The 23,937-nt window shown below is 42.7% G+C and overlaps 1 protein-coding gene across 1 annotated transcript in view; it reads left to right on the top strand.

The window, feature by feature from the left end:
* Positions 1-19,099: 19,099 nt before the first annotated feature.
* The window catches only part of SMIM13 (small integral membrane protein 13), a 28,118-nt gene continuing 23,280 nt past the window's right edge, over positions 19,100-23,937 (top strand). Inside the window, exon 1 of the mRNA XM_045866378.3 lies at positions 19,100-19,689. Within this exon, the coding sequence (XP_045722334.1) occupies positions 19,614-19,689 (76 nt within the window). The 5' untranslated portion in view covers positions 19,100-19,613. The remainder of the gene's footprint in view (positions 19,690-23,937) is intronic.

Raw genomic sequence — 23,937 nt, 5'->3', positions numbered from 1 at the left:
TGCTAGACCTAATCTCCCTCTCTCTCTCTCTCTTTTTCTTTTTTTCCCAAGATTTCTTCCCCTGCCCCTTTTTGAGGCATAATCTTTTCAAAACACTACTTTGATCTTGTCGTCTTCTCTTCTCAGACTTTCATTCCTCCTTAAGCTTTCACATTTCCAACAAGGCCTGACTGCTCTCATGAACAACCTCCAGATGCCGCTGGAGATCTTCCTGCTGAACGTCTTTATCCAGAGGTCCCACTACCATGATTGAAAGCCAGCGTGGCAAACGCTACCTGGTTCCCCAAGTCAAAGATTTCTGTTCAGGGTGCTGACTTCCATTCAGTCACTTGGGCTAACTATCTGGAAGTTACCAGTGGCTCTTTCCATGTCCTCAGCAGTACAGACAACTCATGGATCCTGTCTCCTCGTTGTGGGCCCCTTCTGCCCTTCCTTTGCTGAACCCTATGTTCAGTTCTTGTGGCTTTTTGCTCAGATGAGTAGAATGTGAAATATAATACATTAAGAACATAACAAGAAAATACAGGTACAGCTCTGGGCTAATGTAGTCCAAGGCCAGGGCATGGGGAGGGCATGGGGAGGGAAAGGAGAAGATGGGTTCAAGAGATATCACTAAGAAGGGCAAACTGTATGAGTAAAAGGAGTGAGGAACTGGGGAGAGGAAAAGAGTTCAAATTTTCCCTCTAGACATTACTTGGAAAAATATTAAATTTAATAATTTAATATTAAATTATTAAAATAATTTAATAAAAATTAAATTATTTTTATTTTAATAAGCGAGTAAGCGGGGCACCTGGGTGGTGCGGTTGGTTGGGTGTCCGACTCTTGGTTTTGGTTCAGGTCATGATCTCATGGTTGTAAGATTGAGCCCCACATCAGGCTCCACACTGAGCTTGGAGTCTGCTTGAGTTTCTTTCTCATTTTCCCTCTGCCCCTCCTCGCCTCACTCTCTCTCTCTCTCTCACTCAAATAAATAAATATCTTTTTTTAAAAAAAAAAGAGGTAAGCTTTCCTAATATTTACTATAAGGATTGACACTGAGGCCCTCACTTGTCCTTATGCTATATGGTCACACATCAAATAGATAACAGCCAGTATCCTGAGGGCATTTTAGAGGTTCCACTCTCAGTGGAATTGCTGTTTCCTTGCTAGGAGTGGTTTTCTATGGGCTTATTTTTGTAAAAGTAAGACTTTAAAAATAATATGTCGGGCGCCTGGGTGGCTCAGTTGTTAAGCGTCTGCCTTCGGCTCAGGTCATGATCCCAGGGTCCTGGGATCGAGTCCCACATCGGGCTCCCTGCTCCACGGGAAGCCTGCTTCTCCCCATCCCACTCCCCCTGCTTGTGTTCCCTCTCTCGCTGTGTCTCTCTCTGTCAAATAAATAAATAAATAAATAAAATCTTAAAAAAATAATAATAATAATATGTCATCACCAGAATGGCCAGCAAATATTTTGTACCACACAGGAGTTTTCTGGTTTTTTTCTTTGCAAAGTATTACGCATTCTTTTTTCTCTTAAATGATGGTGTCCAGGTTGGGATCCTGGGAAGGAAACCCTGAGACACAGCCTGTAGGATGATTATGAAGGCCGTGCCCTTGGTTTCAACCAGAGTAGAAGGCAGAAAAAGAAGGAGGCAGGAGACATCAGAGGGAGAAGTCGAGCTGCATTGCAGGCCAGTGACTCTGGGGCTGACCTCATGGGAGCTCTGGAGCCAGAATGGCCCTTCCAAGTTGTCTTGAGTTGTGCTCAGATGGACATATCTTTGTGTTCCTGTGTGGATCAGTCCCTGGATGTGGCCACCCCAGGAAGGGTGTGGGAGAGGCAATCCCTGACGTGAACGGTAGATCAGCAACCCTTATAGCTGGAGCCACTGGGTGACACTGGGAGGGGGGTGAATATGGATGGTAGATCAGTGTCCATCCCAGAAGCCAACTATACAAAGTTTGCTGGTCTTTTCTGCAATGAAATGATAGAGTGGCTCTCTATGGCATAGTACGTAGCTGACAGTTTGGGAAAATAACCACATTTAATCTGTTACCTCAGGATAAAGAGGATATCTTAATAAAGGAGAAAGTAATTACTTTTAAAAGAAATGCACGCTATGGAGAGGATATTTTGAAAACATGTCCACCGTTATATGACTTAATTGTCCAAAACTACACAGTTCTGTCACACACAAACTTGAAACCAGAATTTTTTCCCTTGTCCAAAATTTTCCAAACAAAGGGTCCTCGTGGATTTTTAACTTATTTGTAAAAATGATAAAAATGCAACATCTTCCAATGAATGTTCAAGAACAACGAACATAGGAAAGATGGAAATTTGCTAAGTGAATATTTATGAAAATCTCTGTATACTACGTGGATGGGATTGATGAACGTGTATCACAATTCAGAAAGTTAGGCAGAGATGCTCTGCTTTCATTTGGATACCTGGATCTTTTGGAGGCATCTTTTACAAGTATGACAAACATTAAAATTAATTGTAAGATAAAGTGAATTTAGATCATAGAGCTGCTGCATCTCAAAGCATTAACCATTTTCAAAAGATTTTTTTTTTTAAAGATTTTATTTATTTACTTGAGAGAGAGAATGAGAGAGCGAGAGCACATGAAAGGGGGGAGGGTCAGAGGGAGAAGCAGACTCCCTGCCGAGCAGAGAGCCCGATGCGGGACTCGATCCAGGGACTCCAGGATCATGACCTGAGCCGAAGGCAGTCGCTTAACCAACTGAGCCACCCAGGCACGCTCAAAAGATTTTTTATAGCAGTGAGGACTATTTGGTGATTATTAATGAGTTGAATTGTGTCCCACAAAGAGATAATTTGAAATCCTCACCTCCAGTACCTCACAATGATTTTATTTGGAAATAGGGTTGTTGAAGATAAACTTCAGTTAAATTAATGACGAGTCCCTACCAGAGAAGACAAAGGCAAGAGGGCAAACAGCCCTGTGAAGAGTTGGCAGAGATTAGATTTATGCTGCCTGAAGCTAATGCATGTCAGGGGCTGGAAGAGGCAAGGAAGGATTCTCCTCTAGAGGCTTCTGAGGGGGCTTGGCTCAACCAACGTGTTGATTTGGCACTTCTGACCTCCAGAACCGTGAGAGACTACTGTTCTGTCATTTTAAATCACCCAGTTTGTGGTACTATGTTACGTCGGCCCTAGTAAACGAAACTGTGATATTAAAATGTTTTCTAACCATTAGACATAAAATGTTAAAAACTTAAATATTTTGTTTTGTCTCTCTCATCTTTGGAAGCAAATACACATGTGTTAAAGGGGAGCTAATTTTTTTTTTTTTTTTAAACTAAGAATGGCAAGCAATAAAAGGAGGAAAAAAGCTTGAGTATGTGCTGGAAGTTGTGTTTGAAAAGTTATTTGTACAAATAATTTGAGTCCAAGAATGTTGAGTTTCTTAATTTGTTTCTGCCAGGCCTTGGGGATTTCCTTAATCCCATTTCAGGATTTGAACTTTTCTGGGTCAGCCCAGATCAGGCAAAGCTGATCCAGGCTGCCTGTTTATTTTTGGTTTTCCCCCTACTCCTATAGTGTGACTCTCTGGTGTCTCAGCCCCATGGGCCTGATAGTCTTCCAGGGCCCTGAGCCCAGGACTCCAGCTTTGCCCACCCAGGGTGGTGGCTAGAGCTACTCAGCATTCTCTTCAGGACCTCTGGATGCACCTCTGGGTAAAGGAGCCCCTACATGCTAGCGCTCGATTCTGGATTTCCAAGTCTGTCTCTTCTCCGATCTTGGACCGGTTATTCTTCATTATCTTATTAGTTCTTTTGACATTTAGGGTTTTTCTCAATACAGATTTTTAAGTTGTATTCTGCCAGAGGGTTGGCCCTGTTTATCTCATCTATAATTACCAAAAGCACAATCAAAGAGAGTTTAGAGACTCCTAGATTATGCCAATGATCTCGTAACATCTTCAATCCCCTTCCCCCCAATCTCTCCTCCCCTCTGCTGCCAGATCCATGTTTTTTAAAGGATTTATTTATTTATTTGAGAGAGAGAGAGAGAGAGAGCAAGCAAGAGAGCAAGTGGGGGGAGGGGCAGAGGGAGAGAATCTTCAAATTGACTCCCTATTGAGCAAGGAGCTGACCAGAGATCATGACCTGAGGTGAAACCAAGAGTCAGATGCTTAACCGACTGACCCAGGCAGGCGCCCCCAGATCAATTTTTTTAAAACATTTCTGGTATTTCCCTGTTCCAAAAAAAAAAAAAAAAAAAGAAAGTCCCCAATGACTTACTGAGTTGTGACTCTGTACTATGTCAATTTAGCTAAGCTGGGATTTCCCAGAATTTCCTTTCTGGTGTGGTTCTGGGTCAGTGTTGGCCAACAGAGACATTTTGGATGCTATTTGGGAGGTAGGAATGAAACAGCTGCCAATTTTTAAAAAATGTTTTAATGGCTTGCCGGAGGTGCCAGGCACATTGGCTCTGACCTGCCGCTAACCCTCCTATTGTCATGGAGAAACATCCAACCAGAGTTCCTCGACTGCTGAGCTGAATGGTGTTGTCCCCTCCCCCTCCTCAAATTCAAGTCCACCTGGAATCTCAGAATGGGACCTTATTTGGAAATAGGGTCTTTGCAAATGTAATCAGTTATATTAAGATGGGGCTCTTCTAGATCAGGCCATACATCCAATGACTAGTGTCCTTATAAGAAAGCCATCTGAAGACACATGGGAGAGACAGAAACATAGGAAGAAAGCCTTGTTAAAGACGGGCAGAGACTGCAGTGATGCAGGTACAAGCTGGGGAAAGCCCAGGATGGCCAGCCACCCCCTGGAAGCGAGGGAGGATTCTCCCCTAGAGCCTTCAGAGGGAGTGTGGCCCTTCCAGCGCCTCGGTTTCAGACTTCCAGCCTCCAGAACTGTGAGAGAATACATTTCTGAGGGTTTAAGCCACGCAGTTTGTGCTACTTTGTCCTGGCAACCCCTGGACACTAAGACACTCCAGCTCCTGGCAAATCTCCTCTTCTCTTCTCTCCAACTCCTGGACTGAGAGTGTGTCTGGCTCCATAATGAGGGGCACCAGCTTGCTTCTCTTTACCCTAACTGTGGCATTGAGGATGGAGGCAGGGAGAGGCAGATGTGAGTTCTAGTTAGTCTTTCTGGGTAACAGTTGTGCTCATTGGTCCTAGTTTGCCCTTTGCCCTCTTTCCCATCCAACTTTGCTTCTCATCTGTCAGTATAGTGATTGTAGGATCAACACTAGACACGGGGGCAACTGCCTGCATAGACGGTCCACTACTCACCTCACTCAACTGACTTTAATTCTTAGAGTAATTCCCTTATTCCATACCGCACATGGTGGTTCTGCTTCTCTGGTGAAACTCTAACAGACTGTTTTCCAAATTAAGTAAAAATGAATTGAATGAAACCAATTCTGTAATCCAGTTCCTTCCATTATATTAGAATACATTAGGTTATTAAAATTAATAGCTAACATTTATTGAAGACATCCTAAGTGCAGGGTACTATGCTAAGCAAGCTCTTTATAGTATCTCACTAACTTCTCAAAACAACGCTCCAAAGAAGGGACTGTTATTATGCCTATTTTAAAATGTTTACAAATGTGGTAGTGGTTTGAACTTTTAGAGAGTGGAACTAATTCAACCAAGTCAGGTTTCATATCCAGAGTTTAATAATAGAACAGGAGTTCTCAGCTACCATATTATACCTCCACTCCAAGTTCATTAGAACTAAAAGGAATTGTATATTTTCCATGGAATCTTTTTTTTTTATTCTTATGTTAATCCCCATACATTACATCATTAGTTTTAGATGAAGTGTTCCATGATTCATTGTTTGTGCATAACACCCAGTGCTCCATGCAGAATGTGCCCTCCTCAATACCCACCACCAGGCTAACCCATCCTCCCAACCCCCTCCCCTCTAGAACCCTGTTTGTTTTTCAGAGTCCATCGTCTCTCATGGTTCGTCTACCCCTCCGATTTCCCCCGCTTCATTCTTCCCCTCCCGCTACCTTCTTCTTCTTTTTTTTTTCTTAACATATATTGCATTATTTGTTTCAGAGGTACAGATCTGAGATTCAACAGTCTTGCACAATTCACAGCGCTTACCAGAGCACATACCCTCCCCAGTGTCTATCACCCAGTCACCCCATCCCTCCCACCCCACCCCCCACTCCAACAACACTCAGTTTGTTTCCTGTGATTAAGAATTCCTCGTATCAGTGAGATCATATGATACATGTCTTTCTCTGTTTGACTTATTTCACTCAACATAATACCCTCCAGTTTCATCCACGTCGTTGCAAATGGCAAGATCTCATTCCTTTTCATGGCTGCAGAATGTTCCATTGTATATATATACCACCTCTTCTTTATCCATTCATCTGTCGATGGACATCTTGGCTCTTTCCACAGTTTGGCTATTGTGGACATTGCTGCTATAAACATCAGGGTGCACGTACCCCTTCGGATCCCTACTTTTGTATCTTTGGGGTAAATACCCAATACTGCAATTGCTGGATCATATGGTAGCTCTATTTTCAACTTTTTGAGGAACCTCCATACAGTTTTCCAGAGTGGCTGCACCAGCTTGCATTCCCACCAACAGTGTAGGAGGGTTCCCCTTTCTCCGCATCCCCGCCAACATCTGTCGTTTCCTGACTTGTTAATTTTAGCCATTCTGATTGGTGGGAGGTGGTATCTCACTGAGGTTTTGATTTGGATTTCCCTGATGCCGAGGGATATTGAGCACTTTTTCATGTGTCTGTTGGCCATTTGGATGTCTTCTTTGGAAAAATGTCTGTTCATGCCTTCTGCCCATTTCTTGATTGGATTCTTTGTTCTTTGGGTGTTGAGTTTGATGAGTTCTTTATAGATTTTGGATACTAGCCCTTTATCTGATATGTCATTTGCAAATATCTTCTCCCATTCTGTCAGTTGTCTTTTGGTTTTGTTGACTGTTTCCTTTGCTTTGCAAAAGCTTTTTATCTTGATGAAGTCCCAATAGTTCATTTTTGCCCTTGCTTCCCTTGCCTTTGGCGATGTTTCTAGGAAGAAGTTGCTTCGGCTAAGGTCGAAGAGGTTGCTGCCTGTGTTCTCCTTTAGGATTTTGATGGACTCCTGTCTCACATTGAGGTCTTTCAACCATTTGGAGTCTATTTTTGTGTGTGGTGTAAGGAAATGGTCCAGTTTCATTCTTCTGCATGTGGCTATCCAATTTTCCCAACACCATTTGTTGAAGAGACTGTCTTTGTTCCATTGGACATTCTTTCCTGCTTTGTCAAAAATGAGTTGACCATGGAGTTGAGGGTCCATTTCTGGGCTCTCTATTCTGTTCCATTGATCTATGTGTCTGTTTTTGTGCCAGTACCATGCTGTCTTGATGATGACAGCTTTGTAATAGAGCTGGAAGTCCGGAATTGTGATGCCTCCGGCTTTGCTTTTCTTTTTCAACATTCCTCTGGCTATGCGGGGTCTTTTCTGGTTCCATACAAATTTTAGGATGATTTGTTCCATTTCTTTGAAAAAAGTGGATGGTATTTTGATGGGGATTGCATTGAATGTGTAGATTGCTCTAGGTAGCATTGACATCTTCACAATATTTGTTCTTCCAATCGATGAGCATGGAACGTTTTTCCATTTCTTTGTGTCTTCCTCAATTTCTTTCATGAGTATTTTATAGTTTTCTGAGTACAGATCCTTTGTCTCTTTGGTTAGATTTATTCCTAGGTATCTTATGGTTTTGGGTGCAATTGTAAATGGGATCAACTCCTTAATTTCTCTTTCATCTGTCTTGTTGTTGGTGTATAGGAATGCCACTGACTTCTGTGCATTGATTTTATATCCTGCCACTTTACTGAATTCCTGTATGAGTTCTAGCAGTTTTGGGGTGGAGTCTTTTGGGTTTTCCACATAAAGTATCATATCATCTGCAAAGAGTGAGAGTTTGACTTCTTCTTTGCCAATTTGGATGTCTTTGATTTCTTTTTGTTGTCTGATTGCTGTGGCTAGGATTTCTAATACTATGTTGAATAGCAGTGGTGATAGTGGACATCCCTACCACGTTCCTGACCTTAGGGGGAAAGCTCTCAGTTTCTCCCCATTGAGAATGATATTTGCTGTAGGTTTTTCATAGATGGCTTTTATGATATTGAGGTATGTACCCTCTATCCCTATACTCTGAAAAGTTTTGATCAAGAAAGGATGCTGTACTTTGTCAAAAGCTTTTTCTGCATCTATTGAGAGGACCATATGATTCTTGTTCTTTCTTTTGTTAATGTATTGTATCACATTGATTGATTTGCGGATGTTGAACCAAACTTGCAACCCAGGGATAAATCCCACTTGGTCATGGTGAATAACCCTTTTAATGTACTGTTGGATCCTATTGGCTAGTATTTTGGTGAGAATTTTTGCATCCATGTTCATCAGGGATATTGGTCTGTAATTCTCCTTTTTGATGGGGTCTTTGTCTGGTTTTGGGATCAAGGTAATGCTGGCCTCATAAAATGAGTTGGGAAGTTTTCCTTCCATTTCTATTTTTTAGAATAGTTTCAGAAGAATAGGTATTAATTCTTCTTGAAATGTTTGGTAGAATTCCCCTGGGAAGCCATCTGGCCCTGGGCTTTTGTTTTTTGGGAGATTTTTGATGACTGCTTCAATTTCCTTAGTGGTTATAGGTCTGTTCAGGTTTTCTATTTCTTCCTGGTTCAGTTTTGGTAGTTGATACATCTCTAGAAATGCATCCATTTCTTTCAGGTTATCTAATTTGCTGGCATAGAGTTGCTCATAATATGTTCTTATCATTGTTTGTATTTCTTTGGTGTTGGTTGTGATCTCTCCTCTTTCATTCATGATTTTGTTGATTTGGGTCATTTCTCTTCTCTTTTTGATAAGTCTGGCCAGGGGTTTATCAATCTTGTTAATTCTTTCAAAGAACCAGCTCCTAGTTTCGTTGATCTGTTCTACTGTTCTTTTAGTTTCTATTTCATTGATTTCTGCTCTGATCTTTATTACTTCTCTTCTCCTGCTGGGTTTAGGCTTTATTTGCAGTTCTTTCTTCAGCTCCTTTAGGTGTAGAGTTAGGTTGTGTACTTGAGACCTTTCTTGTTTCTTGAGAAAGGCTTGTATTGCTATATACTTTCCTCTTAGGACTGCCTTTGCTGCATCCCAAAGATTTTGAATAGTTGTGTTTTCATTTTCATTGGTTTCCATGTATTTTTTTAATTCTTCTTTAATTTCCTGGTTGACCCATTCATTCTTCAGTAGGATGCTCTTTAGCCTCCATGTATTTGAGTTCTTTCCAACTTTCTTCTTGTGATTGAGTTCTAGTTTCAAAGCATTGTGGTCTGAAAATAGGCAGGGAATGATCCCAATCTTTTGGTACTGGTTGAGACCTGATTTATGACCTAGGATGTGATCTATTCTGGAGAATGTTCCATGGGCACTAGAGAAGAATGTGTATTCCGTTGCTTTGGGGTGGAATGTTCTGAATATGTCTGTGAAGTCCATTTGGTCCAGTGTGTCATTTAAAGTCTTTATTTCCTGGTTGATCTTTTGCTTAGACGATCTGTCCATTTCAGTGAGGGGGATGTTAAAGTCCCCCACTATTATTGTATTATTGTCGATGTGTTTCTTTGCTTTTGTTATTAATTGCCTTATATAATTGGCTGCTCCCATGTTAGGGGCATAGGTATTTACAATTGTTAGATCTTCTTGTTGGATAGATCCTTTAAGTAGGATATAGTTTCTTCCTCAATTCTTATTACAGTCTTTGGTTTAAAATCTAATTTGTCTGATATAAGGATTGCCACCCCAGCTTTCTTTTGGTGTCCATTAGCATGGTAAATGGTTTTCCACCCCCTCACTTTCAATCTGGGGGTGTCTTTGGGTCTAAAATGAGTCTCTTGCAGACAGCATATCGATGGGTCTTGTTTTTTAATCCAGTCTGATAGCCTGTGTCTTTTGATTGGGGCATTGAGCCCATTTACATTCAGGGTAACTATTGAAAGATAGGAGTTTAGTGCCATTGTATTGCCTGTAAGGTGACTGTTACCGTATATTGTCTGTGTTCCTTTCTGGTCTATGTTGTTTTTAGGCTCTCTCTTTGCTTAGAGGACCCCTTTCAAGATTTCCTGTAGGGCTGGTTTTGTGTTTGCAAATTCCTTTAGTTTTTGTTTGTCCTGGAAGCTTTTTATCTCTCCTTCAATTTTCAATGACAGCCTAGCTGGATAGAGTATTCTTGGCTGCCTATTTTTCTCATTTAGTGCTCTGAATATATCCTGCCAGTCCTTTCTGGCCTGCCAGGTCTCTGTGCATAGGTCTGTTGCCAATCTAATGTTTCTACCCTTGTACGTTACATATCTCTTCTCCCGAGCTGCCTTCAGGATTTTCTCTTTGTCTATGAGACTCGTAAGCCTTACTATTAGATGTCGGGGTGTTGACCTATTTTTATTGATTTTGAGAGGGGTTCTCTGTGCTTCCTGGATTTTCATGCCTCTTTCCTTCCCCAAATTAGGAAGTTCTCTGCTATAATTTGCTCCATTATACCTTCTGCCCCTCTCTCTCTTTCTTCTTCTTCTGGGATCCCAATTATTCTAATGTTGTTTCGTCTTATGGTATCGCTTATCTCTCAAATAATGCCCTCGTGATCCAGTAGTTGTTTATCTCTCTTTTTCTCAGCTTCTTTATTTTCCATCATTTCATCTTCTATATTACTGATTCTCTCTTCTGCCTCATTTATTCTAGCAGTTAGTGCCCCCATTTTTTATTGCACCTCATTAATAGCCTTTTTGTTTCTACTTGGTTGGATTTTAGCTCTTTTACTTCTCCAGAAAGGGTTTCTCTAATAACTTCCATATTTTTTTCAAGCCCAGCTAGTATCTTTAAAGTGATGATTCTGAACTCTAGATCTGACATCGTACTAATGTCCGTATTGAGTAGGTCCCTGGCAGTCGGTACTACCTCTTGTTCTTTTTTTGAGGTGATTTTTTCCGTCTTGTCATTTTGTGCAGAGGAGAATAGATTAATGAGAGAACAAAATGCTAGCAGAGTAACCACGTCCCCAGAAAATATACTCTAAACAAATCAGAAAAGACCTGAAGCAGTGGGAAAAGAAAGGGAAAGAGAGAAAAAAGAAAAAGAAAAAAAAGAAAAAGAAAAAGATAAAGATAAAAACAAAAACAAACAAAACAAACAACAACAACAACAACAAAAAAACAGAATGTGATCAAATATGATCAGGCTGGTATATAGATCAGTGCCACATACTAGGTTTGGGGTATATTTTGGTCTTTTAGAAGAAAGTGCCTCCCAAAATTTTAAAGAAAGAAAAACTTATATATGTACAAAAATAAGGGTTGATATGATGAAGGGATGGAATATGACTATAAAAATGGAAATTATAAAAAATTTTATAAAAGGAATTGATAACAAGTTGTTTGAAATAAGAAAGAAGAGGATTTAAAAAAAGAAAAAAGAAAAAGAAAAAAAAAGGGAGAGGATGTGATCAGGCAGGGGAATAGAAAACACCATATACTGGATATTTAGGGTATATTTTAATCTGTTAAAAGAAACTATCTCAAAATTTTAAAGAGAGAACAACTTATATATATAAGCCAAAAATACGGGTAACTACTATGAAGGGATAGAATATGACTCTAAAAATGAAAAATAAAATTTTTTTTTTTTTAAAAGGGATTGATAAGATGTTGGTTGAAAAAGGGAAAAAGAAAAATTCAAAAAGAAATAAAAAGACAAAAAGTTAAAAAAAATTATCTTTAAAAGACTAAAGAATCATGGTAAAAAAAGCCGTGAATTCTATGTGCAGTAGTCCCCTAGCGCTGGAATTCTGCCGTTCTCAGTGATCGGTAAACTTGGTCTTGGCCGGCTGTTCTCGCTGATCTTCTGGGGAGGGGCCTGTTGCCGTGGTTTCCAAATGTCTCTGCCGGAGGCGGAATTGCCCCGCCCTTGCCTGGTCCAGGCTAAGTAATCTGCTTGGGTTGCTCTCCAGAGCTTTTGTTCCCTGCGAGCTTTCCGTACAGCTTTGGAGGCAGAGAGTGAAAATGGCGGCCTCCCAATCTCCGCTCCGGAGCAGTCGAGAACTCGGGGCCCCGCTCCTCAGTGAGCCCCCAGAGAAAAGCCGTCAGTCACTCCCGTCTCCCCGGTCCTCCCGGTCACTCCGTGCTCGCCCGGCCTGTGACCGCGCGTTTCTATCTCTGGCACCCGACCCCGGGTGGAGTCTGCAAACCCAGCAGATCCCTGCGGTGTTTTCCCGCGTGGCTCCTCCAGGGGGAGGAAGGGGAGTCTCCCCGGATCTGCCGCTTGTTGGGTCCCTGCTGGAGGAGCAGTGGCCCGACTGTGCCGCGGATCCTGGTTTATGGCCACCCCGAGCTGAGAGCCCGCGCCTGGGCTCCGCCTCTGCAGCCGGCTTCCCTGCTCCGTTACCTGGGAGCTCTGCCACACTCAGGCACCCCCGGTCTTTCTGTGACCCCGAGGGTCCTGAGACCACACTGTCCCGGAGGGTTCCACCCCCCGCTTAGCCACCAGAGTGACGTCCCTCGGCGGAGCAGACTTTTAAAAGTTCCGATTTTGTGCTCCGCGGCTCTATCACTTGCCAGAAGCGGCCAATGGAGGCCCCTCCCCCGCTGTCTATCCTCCCGAATATCGCCTCGGATTCACTTCTCCGCACGTCCTACCTTCCAGAAAGTGGTCGCTTTTCTGATGAGAGAGTTGTTGCTCTTCTTTTCTTCGATCTCCTGTTGAGTTTGTAGGTGTTCAGAATGGTTTGATCCCTATCCAGCTGAATTCCTGAGAGGAGATGAAATCCAGGTCTCCTACTCCTCCGCCATCTTGCTCCGCCTATTTTCCATGGAATCTTAAGGACCCTGACCCTCCCTCATATATACTCACAAAATGCATTTTAACGACTTCAAGACTGTGCTCATGTCTTTTTCCATATCTTCCCCTTTTCCTAAGAACTTGCCCAGTGTCATCCTCAATCTTGTGGTCCAATGGAAACAAAATTTTCTTTTAAATCAGACTGACCTCTGTTTGAATGTCAGCTCTACCCATTACCTCCTCCCAAATTTTTAGATTCCCTGAGCCTTGATCTCATCTGTAAAATTCCTGTTACAGCTACAATAATATTCAATATAGTCCCTTACATACATGTCTGCCTTCTGCTAGATGCTAGGTCTTCAACTTTTTAAAAACTATGACCTACGGGGGGGCGGAGCCAGATGTGAAGATGTCAATGCTACCTAGAGCAATCTACACATTCAATGCAATCCCCATCAAAATACCATCCACTTTTTTCAAAGAAATGGAACAAATCATCCTAAAATTTGTATGGAACCAGAAAAGACCCCGCATAGCCAGAGGAATGTTGAAAAAGAAAAGCAAAGCCGGAGGCATCACAATTCCGGACTTCCAGCTCTATTACAAAGCTGTCATCATCAAGACAGCATGGTACTGGCACGAAAACAGACACATAGATCAATGGAATAGAATAGAGAGCCCAGAAATGGACCCTCAACTCCATGGTCAACTCATCTTTGACAAAGCAGGAAAGAATGTCCAATGGAACAAAGACAGTCTCTTCAACAAATGGTGTTGGGAAAATTGGATAGCCACATGCAGAAGAATGAAACTGGACCATTTCCTTACACCACACACAAAAATAGACTCCAAATGGTTGAAAGACCTCAATGTGAGACAGGAGTCCCTCAAAATCCTAAAGGAGAACACAGGCAGCAACCTCTTCGACCTCAGCTGAAGCAACTTCTTCCTAGAAACATCACCAAAGGCAGGAGAAGCAAGGGCAAAAATGAACTATTGGGACTTCATCAAGATAAAAAGCTTTTGCAAAGCAAAGGAAACAGTCAACAAAACCAAAAGACAACCGACAGAATGGAAGAAGATATTTGCAAATGACATATCAGATAAAGGGCTAGTATCCAAAATCTATAAAGCACTCATCAAACTCAACACCCAAAGAACAAAGAATCCAATCAAGAAATGGGCAGAAGAGATGAACAGACATTTTTCCAAAGAAGACATCCAAATGGCCAACAGACACATGAAAAAGTGCTCAATATCGCTCGGCATCAGGGAAATCCAAATCAAAACCTCAATGAGATACCACCTCCCACCAGTCAGAATGGCTAAAATTAACAAATCAGGAAACGACAGATGTTGGCGGGGATGCGGAGAAAGGGGAACCCTCCTACACTGTTGGTGGGAATGCAAGCTGGTGCAGCCACTCTGGAAAACTGTATGGAGGTTCCTCAAAAAGTTGAAAATAGAGCTACCATATGATCCAGGAATTGCACTACTGGGTATTTACCCCAAAGTTACAAAAGTAGGGTTCCGAAAGGGTACGTGCACCCCGATGTTTACAGCAGCAATATCCACAATAGCCAAAGTGTGGAAAGAGCCAAAATGTCCATCGACAGATGAATGGATAAAGAAGAGGTGGTATATATATACAATGGAATATTACGCAGCTATCAAAAGGAATGAGATCTTGCCATTTGCAACGATGTGGATGGAACTGGAGGGTTTTATGTTGAGTGAAATAAGTCAAACAGAGAAAGACATGTATCATATGATCTCACTGATATGAGGAATTCTTAATTGCAGGAAACAAACTGAGTGTTGTTGGAGTGGGGGGTGGGGTGGGAGGGATGGGGTGACTGGGTGATAGACACTGGGGAGGGTATGTGCTCTGGTAAGCACTGTGAATTGTGCAAGACTGTTGAATCTCAGATCTGTACCTCTGAAACAAATAATGCAATATATGTTAAGAAAAAAAAAAGAAGAAGAAGAAGGTAGCGGGAGGGGAAGAATGAAGCGGGGGAAATCGGAGGGGTAGACGAACCATGAGAGACGATGGACTCTGAAAAACAAACTGGGGGTTCTAGAGGGGAGGGGGGTGGGAGCATGGGTTAGCCTGGTGGTGGGTATTGAGGAGGGCACATTCTGCATGGAGCACTGGGTGTTATGCACAAACAATGAATCATGGAACACTTCGTCTAAAACTAATGATGTAATGTATGGGGATTAACATAAGAATAAAAAAAAATTAAAAAAAAAACCCCAAAACTATGACCTACAGTAAATATATTTTGCATTGTAATTCAATTCACACACACACACCCATATACATAGATAACTAAAACAAGTTTCATGAGTAGTGCTTGCCCTTAGTACTTGTAATACACAGTGGTATCTTCTATTCTATTTTATTCTATTTTTTAAGGTACTGATCATGATTCAGTTGATTTCTTGAAGCTCAAAAGGTCAGTGTTGAAAAAGGCTGAGCCAGTTTGAGTTCTTTTATATAAGGGAGCATATTTGATCTATTTTGTATTGCTCCTGGCTAGCACAGTGCCTAGTACAATGGAGTATTTGCTAAACACTTACCTTAGGACGGGGTTTTCCTCAAGGAATCTTATCTTAGTTACTTTGTATCCAACCCACATTTAGCATAGTTCTTCCCACAACACTTAGAGATCAAATGAGTAAAATCCAGGCCTATTGCCAGGCTTTAGAGATAAAGTATTTGGAACCCTCAATATCTGACTAGCACCTACTATGTGTTACTACATAAATGCTGAATGCATGACTCTTCCCTTAATTATCTTAAAAGCAGTCTGGAATTGCTAAAAGGGAACCATGAATCATGTTGCCAAATTGAGAAATTAAAGAAAAGAGTAAGACATGGAGGCCAAATGTCACCTTTATTAATAATAAAGACTAGATCAGAGAACATATAATAATGTGAGAGCCAGTCAGGCCTACTAATTAAACCCTAAGTTGAGGCAATGCTGAACTAGGGGGGACCTCCCTACGCTGAAAGCCTACACAGACAAGAGGCTTAAGGCAGCTCACACCCAAGAGGAATGTGGGAGGAGACAAGCTCAGCAAACCCACTTTATTTTTCCTAAATGCACTAATTAGGTAAGTCACTCCTCCCCAGACCAAGGACAGAGGGAATAAAGGAGCACAGAGAGACTAGACATATTATTACCAATTGAGTTTCCTCCCTTATGGAACGAAAGAGCAGGGGAGGAGTAAGTGTTCTCCTCTAAGAATCAAAATATGTATGTGTGTGTGTGTGTATATGAAATATATATATGAAATATACATATGAAATATTAAATAATAGGGGCGCCTGGGTGGCTCAGCTGGTTAAGCGACTGCCTTCGGCTCAGGTCATGATCCTGGAGTCCTGGGATCAAGTCCTGCATTGGGCTCCCTGCTCAGCAGGGAGTCTGCTTCTCCCTCTGACCCTCCCCCCCTCTCATGTGCTCTCTCTCTCAAATAAATAAAATCTTTAAAAATATATATATATGCATGAAATACTAAATAACAACATAAAACAATTCAAGGAATATTATAAGATAGGTGCCTAATTAATTTATAAATATAGTTTGCACTAGTGCTTCTCAATGCTGACTGTTCATCAAAACCGAGAGGGTATTAAACAGTTACAGACCCTCTATATCCCCCTGCCCACCTTTCATATGCCTAGCATGAAACCTGAGAATCTGCTTTTAAAGCTTCCCATGTACAGGTAAGACTGAGAACCATTGGCTTAGAGGAGCTGGACAGACCAGTGAAGAAGAAATCAGGAGGTCTTACTGAGGAGGAAATTGGACAGACATTGAAAGATAAGTAGGCTTGAGGTCAGAAAGGAGGGGGGTAGAGCATTTTATACAGGGATGAGAACAGTAAGTAGACTCCAGAAATTACCATAGCTCAAGAGTAACTTCAAAACCTTATCCTTGAAAATCCTTACAGAATTTATCCTTGGAAACATGATCTGTGCTAATACAGCAAATGATGAGACATAAGGCAGCACGGTTTAGTGGAAAAGCCCTTGGACTTTTGAGAGCTAAAAGACTTTGGTTCTTGGTTGTGGGACTTCACCACAGTCACTGTATCCTTCACCTGGACAGCTAAAGATCGTTTGTAAAGAGAGAAGTTCATAAAGCATTCTAGGGAGATGGTTGCATCATCTTCCCTGTTTCAAGATAGGGCACAGCCTTCACCTAGAAGCTCAGGCTACAAACCTGGGAGTCATTTTTGATTTCTTTTCCTCACCTGTTTTCACATCTAGTCTATCAGCTAATCCTGATATGATTCTCCTTCCAGAACATATCCTATATCTTTCCATTTGTCACTACTCCATTGATTACTACCCGAATCCAATATACCTTTTCTTTTCTTTTTTTCCGAGATTACCCCAGTTTTGGATTCAGTAGGTCTGGGGTAGGTCCTGAGAACTTGCATTTCCAACAAGTTCCCAGGTGATCCTAATGCTGCTGGTCCAGAGACCATTCAACGAGAACCACTGCTTTAGCTTTTTTAAAAGCTTGGGAGCTTTTAAAAAGTACTGTGCTTGGGATTACTTCTAGAGATTCTGAGTCATTTTGCCTGGCCATTTGTAATTTTTAAATCTCCCTAGTGATTCGAAATGTTGAGAAATTCTACCAAGGCATAGAGGAATGGCTGTTTGTTTGCTCCTTGTGCCTTTTGTTCTAGCTGCTCCTGTTCCCTGGGACACTCTTTCTTTAGGTATTTCCATGGCTGTATCCTTCAGGTCTCAGATTGTCACTTAGTCAGATAGGCCTTCTCTGATCCCCCCCCAATCTAAAATAACACCCCTATCTTTATCATGCTCTCCTGCTTGTTTTCATTATAGGAATTAGCGGTTGGAGATTTCCCTATTTATGCTTATCGTATCTTCCGATATAAGCACCTTGAGCATAAACACCTTTGTCTCATTCACTGCTGTATCCCCAGCTTTTACAATAGTGTCTGCCATCTATTATATATTCAATACATGGGAATGGAAGGGAAGATAAAAAGCTTTAAAATAAATTCGTCCAGTTCTTGTGTTATTTTCAACTATTCAATTGGGCTTTAATAAAATGTGTTTTATTTATGCAAAATAATTTCTTTGATTTTTGATTGATTTTTTTTGATCAACAAATCATAACTGCACTGGATTCATTCTCTTAGTAGGAGCCCTGTATTAAATCTTCTGCAAAGTCATTATCCCTTAATGTATTTTCATATGCAGTATTTGCTTATAACACTGTGCTTAGGGAATAAAACTGACGGTGGGGCAGCTGGGTTACGGCCAAGATATATTTGTTAAATCAAGAGATTTCTGCTCAGATTTTGTTGGCTTGTTTTTGGAGACAGAGAACAGAGGAAAGGAATTTGTAGAAGAAGAGAAAGGTATTGCAGGGCGCAACAGAGTCACAGGAGAACAGGAAGGCTATTTCTGGTACCTTCTAAAAGTCGGCTACATACACATTTATCCTCTCTTCTGGGGGCACATCTTTAACGAATGAATCGAATCTGACAGAATTGAAGAGTTTTGATTGCAGGTAGAGATAGAGTACTTGAGATTATTAAAATTGTCTTGTTTCACAGTGATTTGTTCAAGCCAGTGCGGCAAAATCTTCAGCTTTGGGTCATGTGTCGCTTGGTTTCAAGAAGTCCCTGAATTAAATTCACAAGTCGGGTGAATTAAGGGCTAAGCAGATGTACTTAAGTCCTTCGCGGACCATTTCTTAAATACATTACTCACGAAAACACAGACCAACATCTGTTACAGGAGGAAAAGGGAGATTTCGTGCCTCTGGCTCGCCTGTTTGGCACGGACGCGAGCATTTCCTCAAAATCCCAAGTACCTAACGTGTACCCCCAGCAATAGGGCTAGGTTCACATGCAACCAGTTTTCCAGGCAGCTGCCTTCCCTTTCTTCCCTCTTCGTGCTTCGTCGATCGTGGAACAAAACGATTTCATGTGTGGGATAATGGTTGCCATCACTCTGGCGCTTTCGCACAATGCAGCACAGGCAGCCAACTACGCGGGTTCAGAAAATACCAACCCGCGGTCGGTAGACAGAGGTTGTGGCTCCAGAAACACCAAAAGCAGAGGGAGGGCGAAGCCAAGCGACCAAGTTAGCGGTGCATTGTGGGAATTGTAGTCCCTGCAGGGCAGCCTTCAAAGGCCTTCCCTGGGCTCTGCACTCCATCTCCCAGCCGGACCCGCGCCGCGGAGGCGGAGAGCGGTGGGCGTGCTCGGTGCTGAGTTTCTGCTGGGGGAGGGGACTAGGGTCGAGAAGCTGCTGTGGTCGCTGCCGGGAGACGTTAGCCGCTGTCCCTGCGGGCCGAGGGACCCTCCCCCGGACATCCCACCCCCATCCCCCCGGGCGGACGGCGACGAGGGCCGTGTGGCCGCCGCGCGTCCCTGTGCTCGTCCTCTCTCCTGTCCACGGGCGCGCGGCGTCCGCCATGGAAGCACATCCGGCTGTCGCCGGGGTCTCAGGGCGCCGCGTCCCCGGCTCCCCGGAGCGATGAGGGGGTAGGGGCGCCCTGCGTCGCGCCTTGCCGCGCGCTCCGCGGGCCGGGGAGCAAAGGAGGGTCCGCCGGGCGGGCCGGCCGCGGTGCACGCCCCCGCACCGCCCCGCTCCGCCCCCGGGGGGCGCTGCCGAGGGGCGCCCGCCGCTCCTGTCGCCCCGGCGCCCGCCGCTGAAGCGCAGCACGCGCCACCGGCCCGCCCGCGCCCGCCGCTCCGCAGCCAGGCGCCGACCGCCGTCCTCCCCCCAAGATGTGGCACAACGTCGGGCTGACCCTGCTGGTGTTCGTGGCCACGCTGCTGATCGTGCTGCTGCTGATGGTGTGCGGTGAGTGGGGCATCCGCCGCGGGGCAGTTCCACACGGGAGTACACGCCGGCGCGACTCGGGGTGCTCACTTGTTTTGTCTGTGGTTTTTTTTTTTAATGTTGTGGATGGACAAGTGTCTTAAAATCATCTGCTGTCCACCTAGCTCTAAGGACCGAGTCAGGGGAGACGTGCCCCTGCCCCAGGAGAGGCCCGCCGGCATCCTGGAGAAGGAAGGAGCAGGATCCAGGGCTGGGCATCCTGACTCAGGGGTAAACCAGATACTGCTTCACGCGCACCGTCTGCTCTTGATTGCCATTCTTAAGCACTCTCTGCCCAGATTTTTAACCTTGGCCTGTATTCGAAGGTGAAGTGATTGGTTACTCCTTTTCCTTTTTCAGAGGTTCTGACCCTAATGATAACGAGAGGTTTCCCTACCTTCATTTAATCAGGAGTAGGGACAGAGTTGGGTATGAAGCACTCAGGAAATTGTTTACTTCGAGTTCAGGCTTAAACTGAATTCCAGACAGAAATGTTGAGGCTAGGCAGAACTTAAAAAACACCGGCTATATTAAACTTCCAGGGTCAGGTAACCTAACTTTCAGTTTTGTAATAATGGTGCTGTTTTGTTTGCTGTGATGTTTTTTCTTTCTCGGGATGGGAGGATGTAAAACTTTCTTCTCAGGGTAATAGTAGCCCAATTTGAGATCTTCTTGATCTCTTTATATACAGTAACTGATAACCACAGGTCCCTTAGCAAAGTGGCTGAGCGATTGTGAAAATGTGGGAAGTATTGAGAACCAGGTGTCAGTGAGTTTCATTTTTCATAATTCCAATCTGTTGAAGGATGGTTCAGGTCGATGCAGTAATTTGTCAGAAATAAAAATAAATGCTATAGGTCTTATTCATTTCATGGTTAATGTACTTACTGCTCAGTATCAGCTGTGTTTGGAGAAGATGGTGTGCACTTTTGCAAATGTATGTATTTGTATTTACATTTGTATTTTATTGTATGTATTTGTATTTACATACTTGTATGTATATTTTTAATTTTCTTGCCATAGGAAGGAACCAGAGTTAACAGCCTTTCTTTTCTGGTAACAAAACAATTGAAAAGCCTTTCTCCATTTCCTGCTTGTGATGGCAGGATTTGGGGCTAATTGTAGATACATTAGATTCTGGAAGTAAGGAAAACCAGATCTGTGTGATTTGTTTGCGTGCGAGGAAGGAGGAAAGCATATGCTTTCTTTCTAATCCCAAGATGCGAGCTGCTTGGAGGTGGGGATGTGTGTGGCACGTAGACCCTACAAAACCTTGCATAGAATATTTGCCAGACTTGCCTTTGGGGCATCAAAATTCCCCATTGCTACTTACATCTTACTTGTTCTCTCATCTCCCAATAGCTAGTTAACTTTGATTTTACTCGTTTTTTCTAAAAATGTCTTGCCTTTGGTTTCAGAAAATATTTTGGCATGAGAGGTGAGGTATGGTAAGTAAAAGAACATCTTATTTTGACTGGAATGGTCCAGAACTAATAGCTTTATGAAGAAAGTAATTCAAGCACTGTTTTGTTGGGAGAGCTAATGATGGAATAGTTTCATGTTTTGAGTAGGGTGGGCCTGAGGCTTGGGGAGAGAAGGGAAGGATCCAGCTAGACTTGAGACTGGAGAATCTCGGGGATTGTATTAGTTTGCAAGGATGCTGTAACAAAATACCACAGACATTCAACAACAGAAATGTATGTCTCCACAGTTCTGGAGGCTAGAAGTCTAAGAGCAAGGTGTCAGCAAGGTTGATTTCTTCTGAAGTCCCTCTCCTGGCCTTGAAGATGGCTGTCCTCTCCCTGGGTCCTCATCTGGTCTTCCTCTATGTGTGCCCGTGCCCTAATCTTTTCTAAAAAGAGTGCCAGTCATACTGGATTAGGGCCTCACCCTTATGAATTCTTACAACCTTAATTAACTCTTAAAGGACCTATCCAAATACAGTCAAATTGGAGATTAGAAACCTGTGACATGAGTCTGCCCTGAGAAACTCATCACCTGCTTTATTGTAGAACTGACTGGCTCTTTAACACAGTGAATGCCGACTTTGAAATTTCAGGTTCTTCGGGAGATTTTCTTTCTCTTGTGTGTATTGGTTGTGTGTACTTTCTTGCCTCTCATCCATGCTACAGTGTTTTCTGCTTTAACCATTCACTGAAGTGGCCCTTGTCAAGGTCAGTAACAAATGGCCTCCATATTTCCAAGTCCATGGTCACTTAGTCTTAATTGTATTTAACCTCTCATACTCATTCTATACAGGTAAGCATTCCTCTTATGAAGTATTTCTCTTAGCTTTTGTACACTGTATTTTCAGTGTCCTTCCTACCATAGTGCCTAATTGTTTATCTTTTCCTGGCTTCTCATCCCTTAGAATTTATTTATTTATTTAAAAAAATTTTATTTACGGGGCACCTGGGTGGCTCAGATGGTTAAGCGTCTGCCTTCAGCTCAGGTCATGATCCCAGGGTCCTGGGATCGAGTCCTGCATCGGGCTCCCTGCTCAGCGGGAAGCCTGCTTCTCCCTGGGCTTCTCTTTCTCTCTCTCTCTCTGTCTCTCATGAATAAATAAATAAAATCTTAAAAAAAAAATTATTTACTTATTTGAGACAGAGGGAGAGAGGGAGAAAGTGTGAGGGGAGGGGCAGATGGAGAGGGAGAGAAGCAGACTCCACTGAGCATGGAGCCCGACATGAGGCTGGATCCCATGACCCTGAGATGATGACCTGAGTCAAAACCAAGAGTCAGACCCTTAACCGACTGAGCCACCCAGGCACCCCCCACTAGAGTTTCCTATTAAATGTTTTTGGATCACAGTCTTTGATAGGAAATACATTTTACATTATTCCCAGTACATTCAAAGTATATAAATTACATACATCAGTTTATTTATACATCTATCTGTCCTCTTTCTGTCTCTGAAATAAAAATTTTATGGACTAGTACTTGTCCTTACTCCATGAGATACAGTTATGTTCTGTATTTCTATGACATATTATAGTACAAATGTATATTTCTATTCCCTTTCCTTCTGTTCTCTCTGCATGGTATCTTATCCAGCCATAGGGATTTATTTTTTTTTTTTTCCTTTTTTTTTTTTTTTAAAGATTTTATTTATTTATTTGAGACAGAGAGAATGAGAGAGAGAGAGAGCACATGAGAGGGGGGAGGGTCAGAGGGAGAAGCAGACTCCCTGCTGAGCAGGGAGCCCGATGCGGGACTCCATCCCGGGACTCCAGGATCATGACCTGAGCCGAAGGCAGTCGCTTAACCAACTGAGCCACCCAGGCGCCCCAGCCATAGGGATTTAAATATTAACTGTAACTAATGACTCAAATTGACATCTCTGGCTCTCAACTTTTCTCCTGCACTCCAGGCTCATGAATCAACCATTTTTTCTTGATAGCCCCACTTGGAGATCTAAAGAGCATCTCAAACTTAATATACCTAAAACAGAACTCTTGATTTCTGTGACCTGTTTTCCCCCCTGCCCCCTTCCTGTCTCAGATGTTACCAGCAGCCAAGGATGTGGGTGTCATCTTTGGTTTTGTCCTTTCCTTTTGTCCCATCCCTCTTCCCTTACAAATACCAGCTCTATCTGGAAGTGACTTCAGTTTTATGTCTTTTAAGAAATCTGAAATACGTTCTCTACGTCTGTGATCACCACCACTGTCCTCATATTTGGCTTGCATTGGTTTCTTAACTAGTATCTTTTGACCCCCTCTTTTCTTTTTTTTCCAATTAAATAACATTTATTTATTTTTTTCTTCCAAGTTTTTATTTAAATTCCAGTTAGTAAAGATGCAGTGTAATATTAGCTTCAGGTTTAGGATTTGGTGATTTAGTAATTATATACAATATCCAGTGCTGACCCCCTCTTTTCTTTATGATGAAGGAGCAGAAGGCTAGCTGAAGATAAAGCATAAGCTGACACCCTGCATCCTCCCCGCCCCCCCCCAACTCCTGGGTGGGATAAGTGTGACATTCTTTCAGGAAGCTCCCAATGATCTTAATGTTAATACCTTGCTAGAGGGGAAAACAAGCTTAACTTGACAGTGGCAAGGCCTTTGGTATCCTGTAGGTCCTCTTTAGCATATGAAAGTTCTTTGAAAACCTCCCTTTTTCCTTACCTCCCCCAACCCTATAGATTACCCCAGTGCAGCTCTTTCTGTCCTCAGGCCCTGTCCCTGGGCCTTAATAAAACCACCTTTTTGCACCAATGACGTCTCAAGA

Source organism: Mirounga angustirostris, unplaced genomic scaffold, assembly GCF_029215605.1.
Source record: "Mirounga angustirostris isolate CCGP_5_RB_7025 unplaced genomic scaffold, mMirAng1.0.hap1 SCAF_8, whole genome shotgun sequence".
In the NCBI taxonomy this organism is placed as follows: Eukaryota; Metazoa; Chordata; class Mammalia; order Carnivora; family Phocidae; genus Mirounga; species Mirounga angustirostris.
The sequence above is the reverse complement of the archived record's forward strand: the minus strand, read 5'-3'. Positions and strand labels throughout refer to the sequence as shown.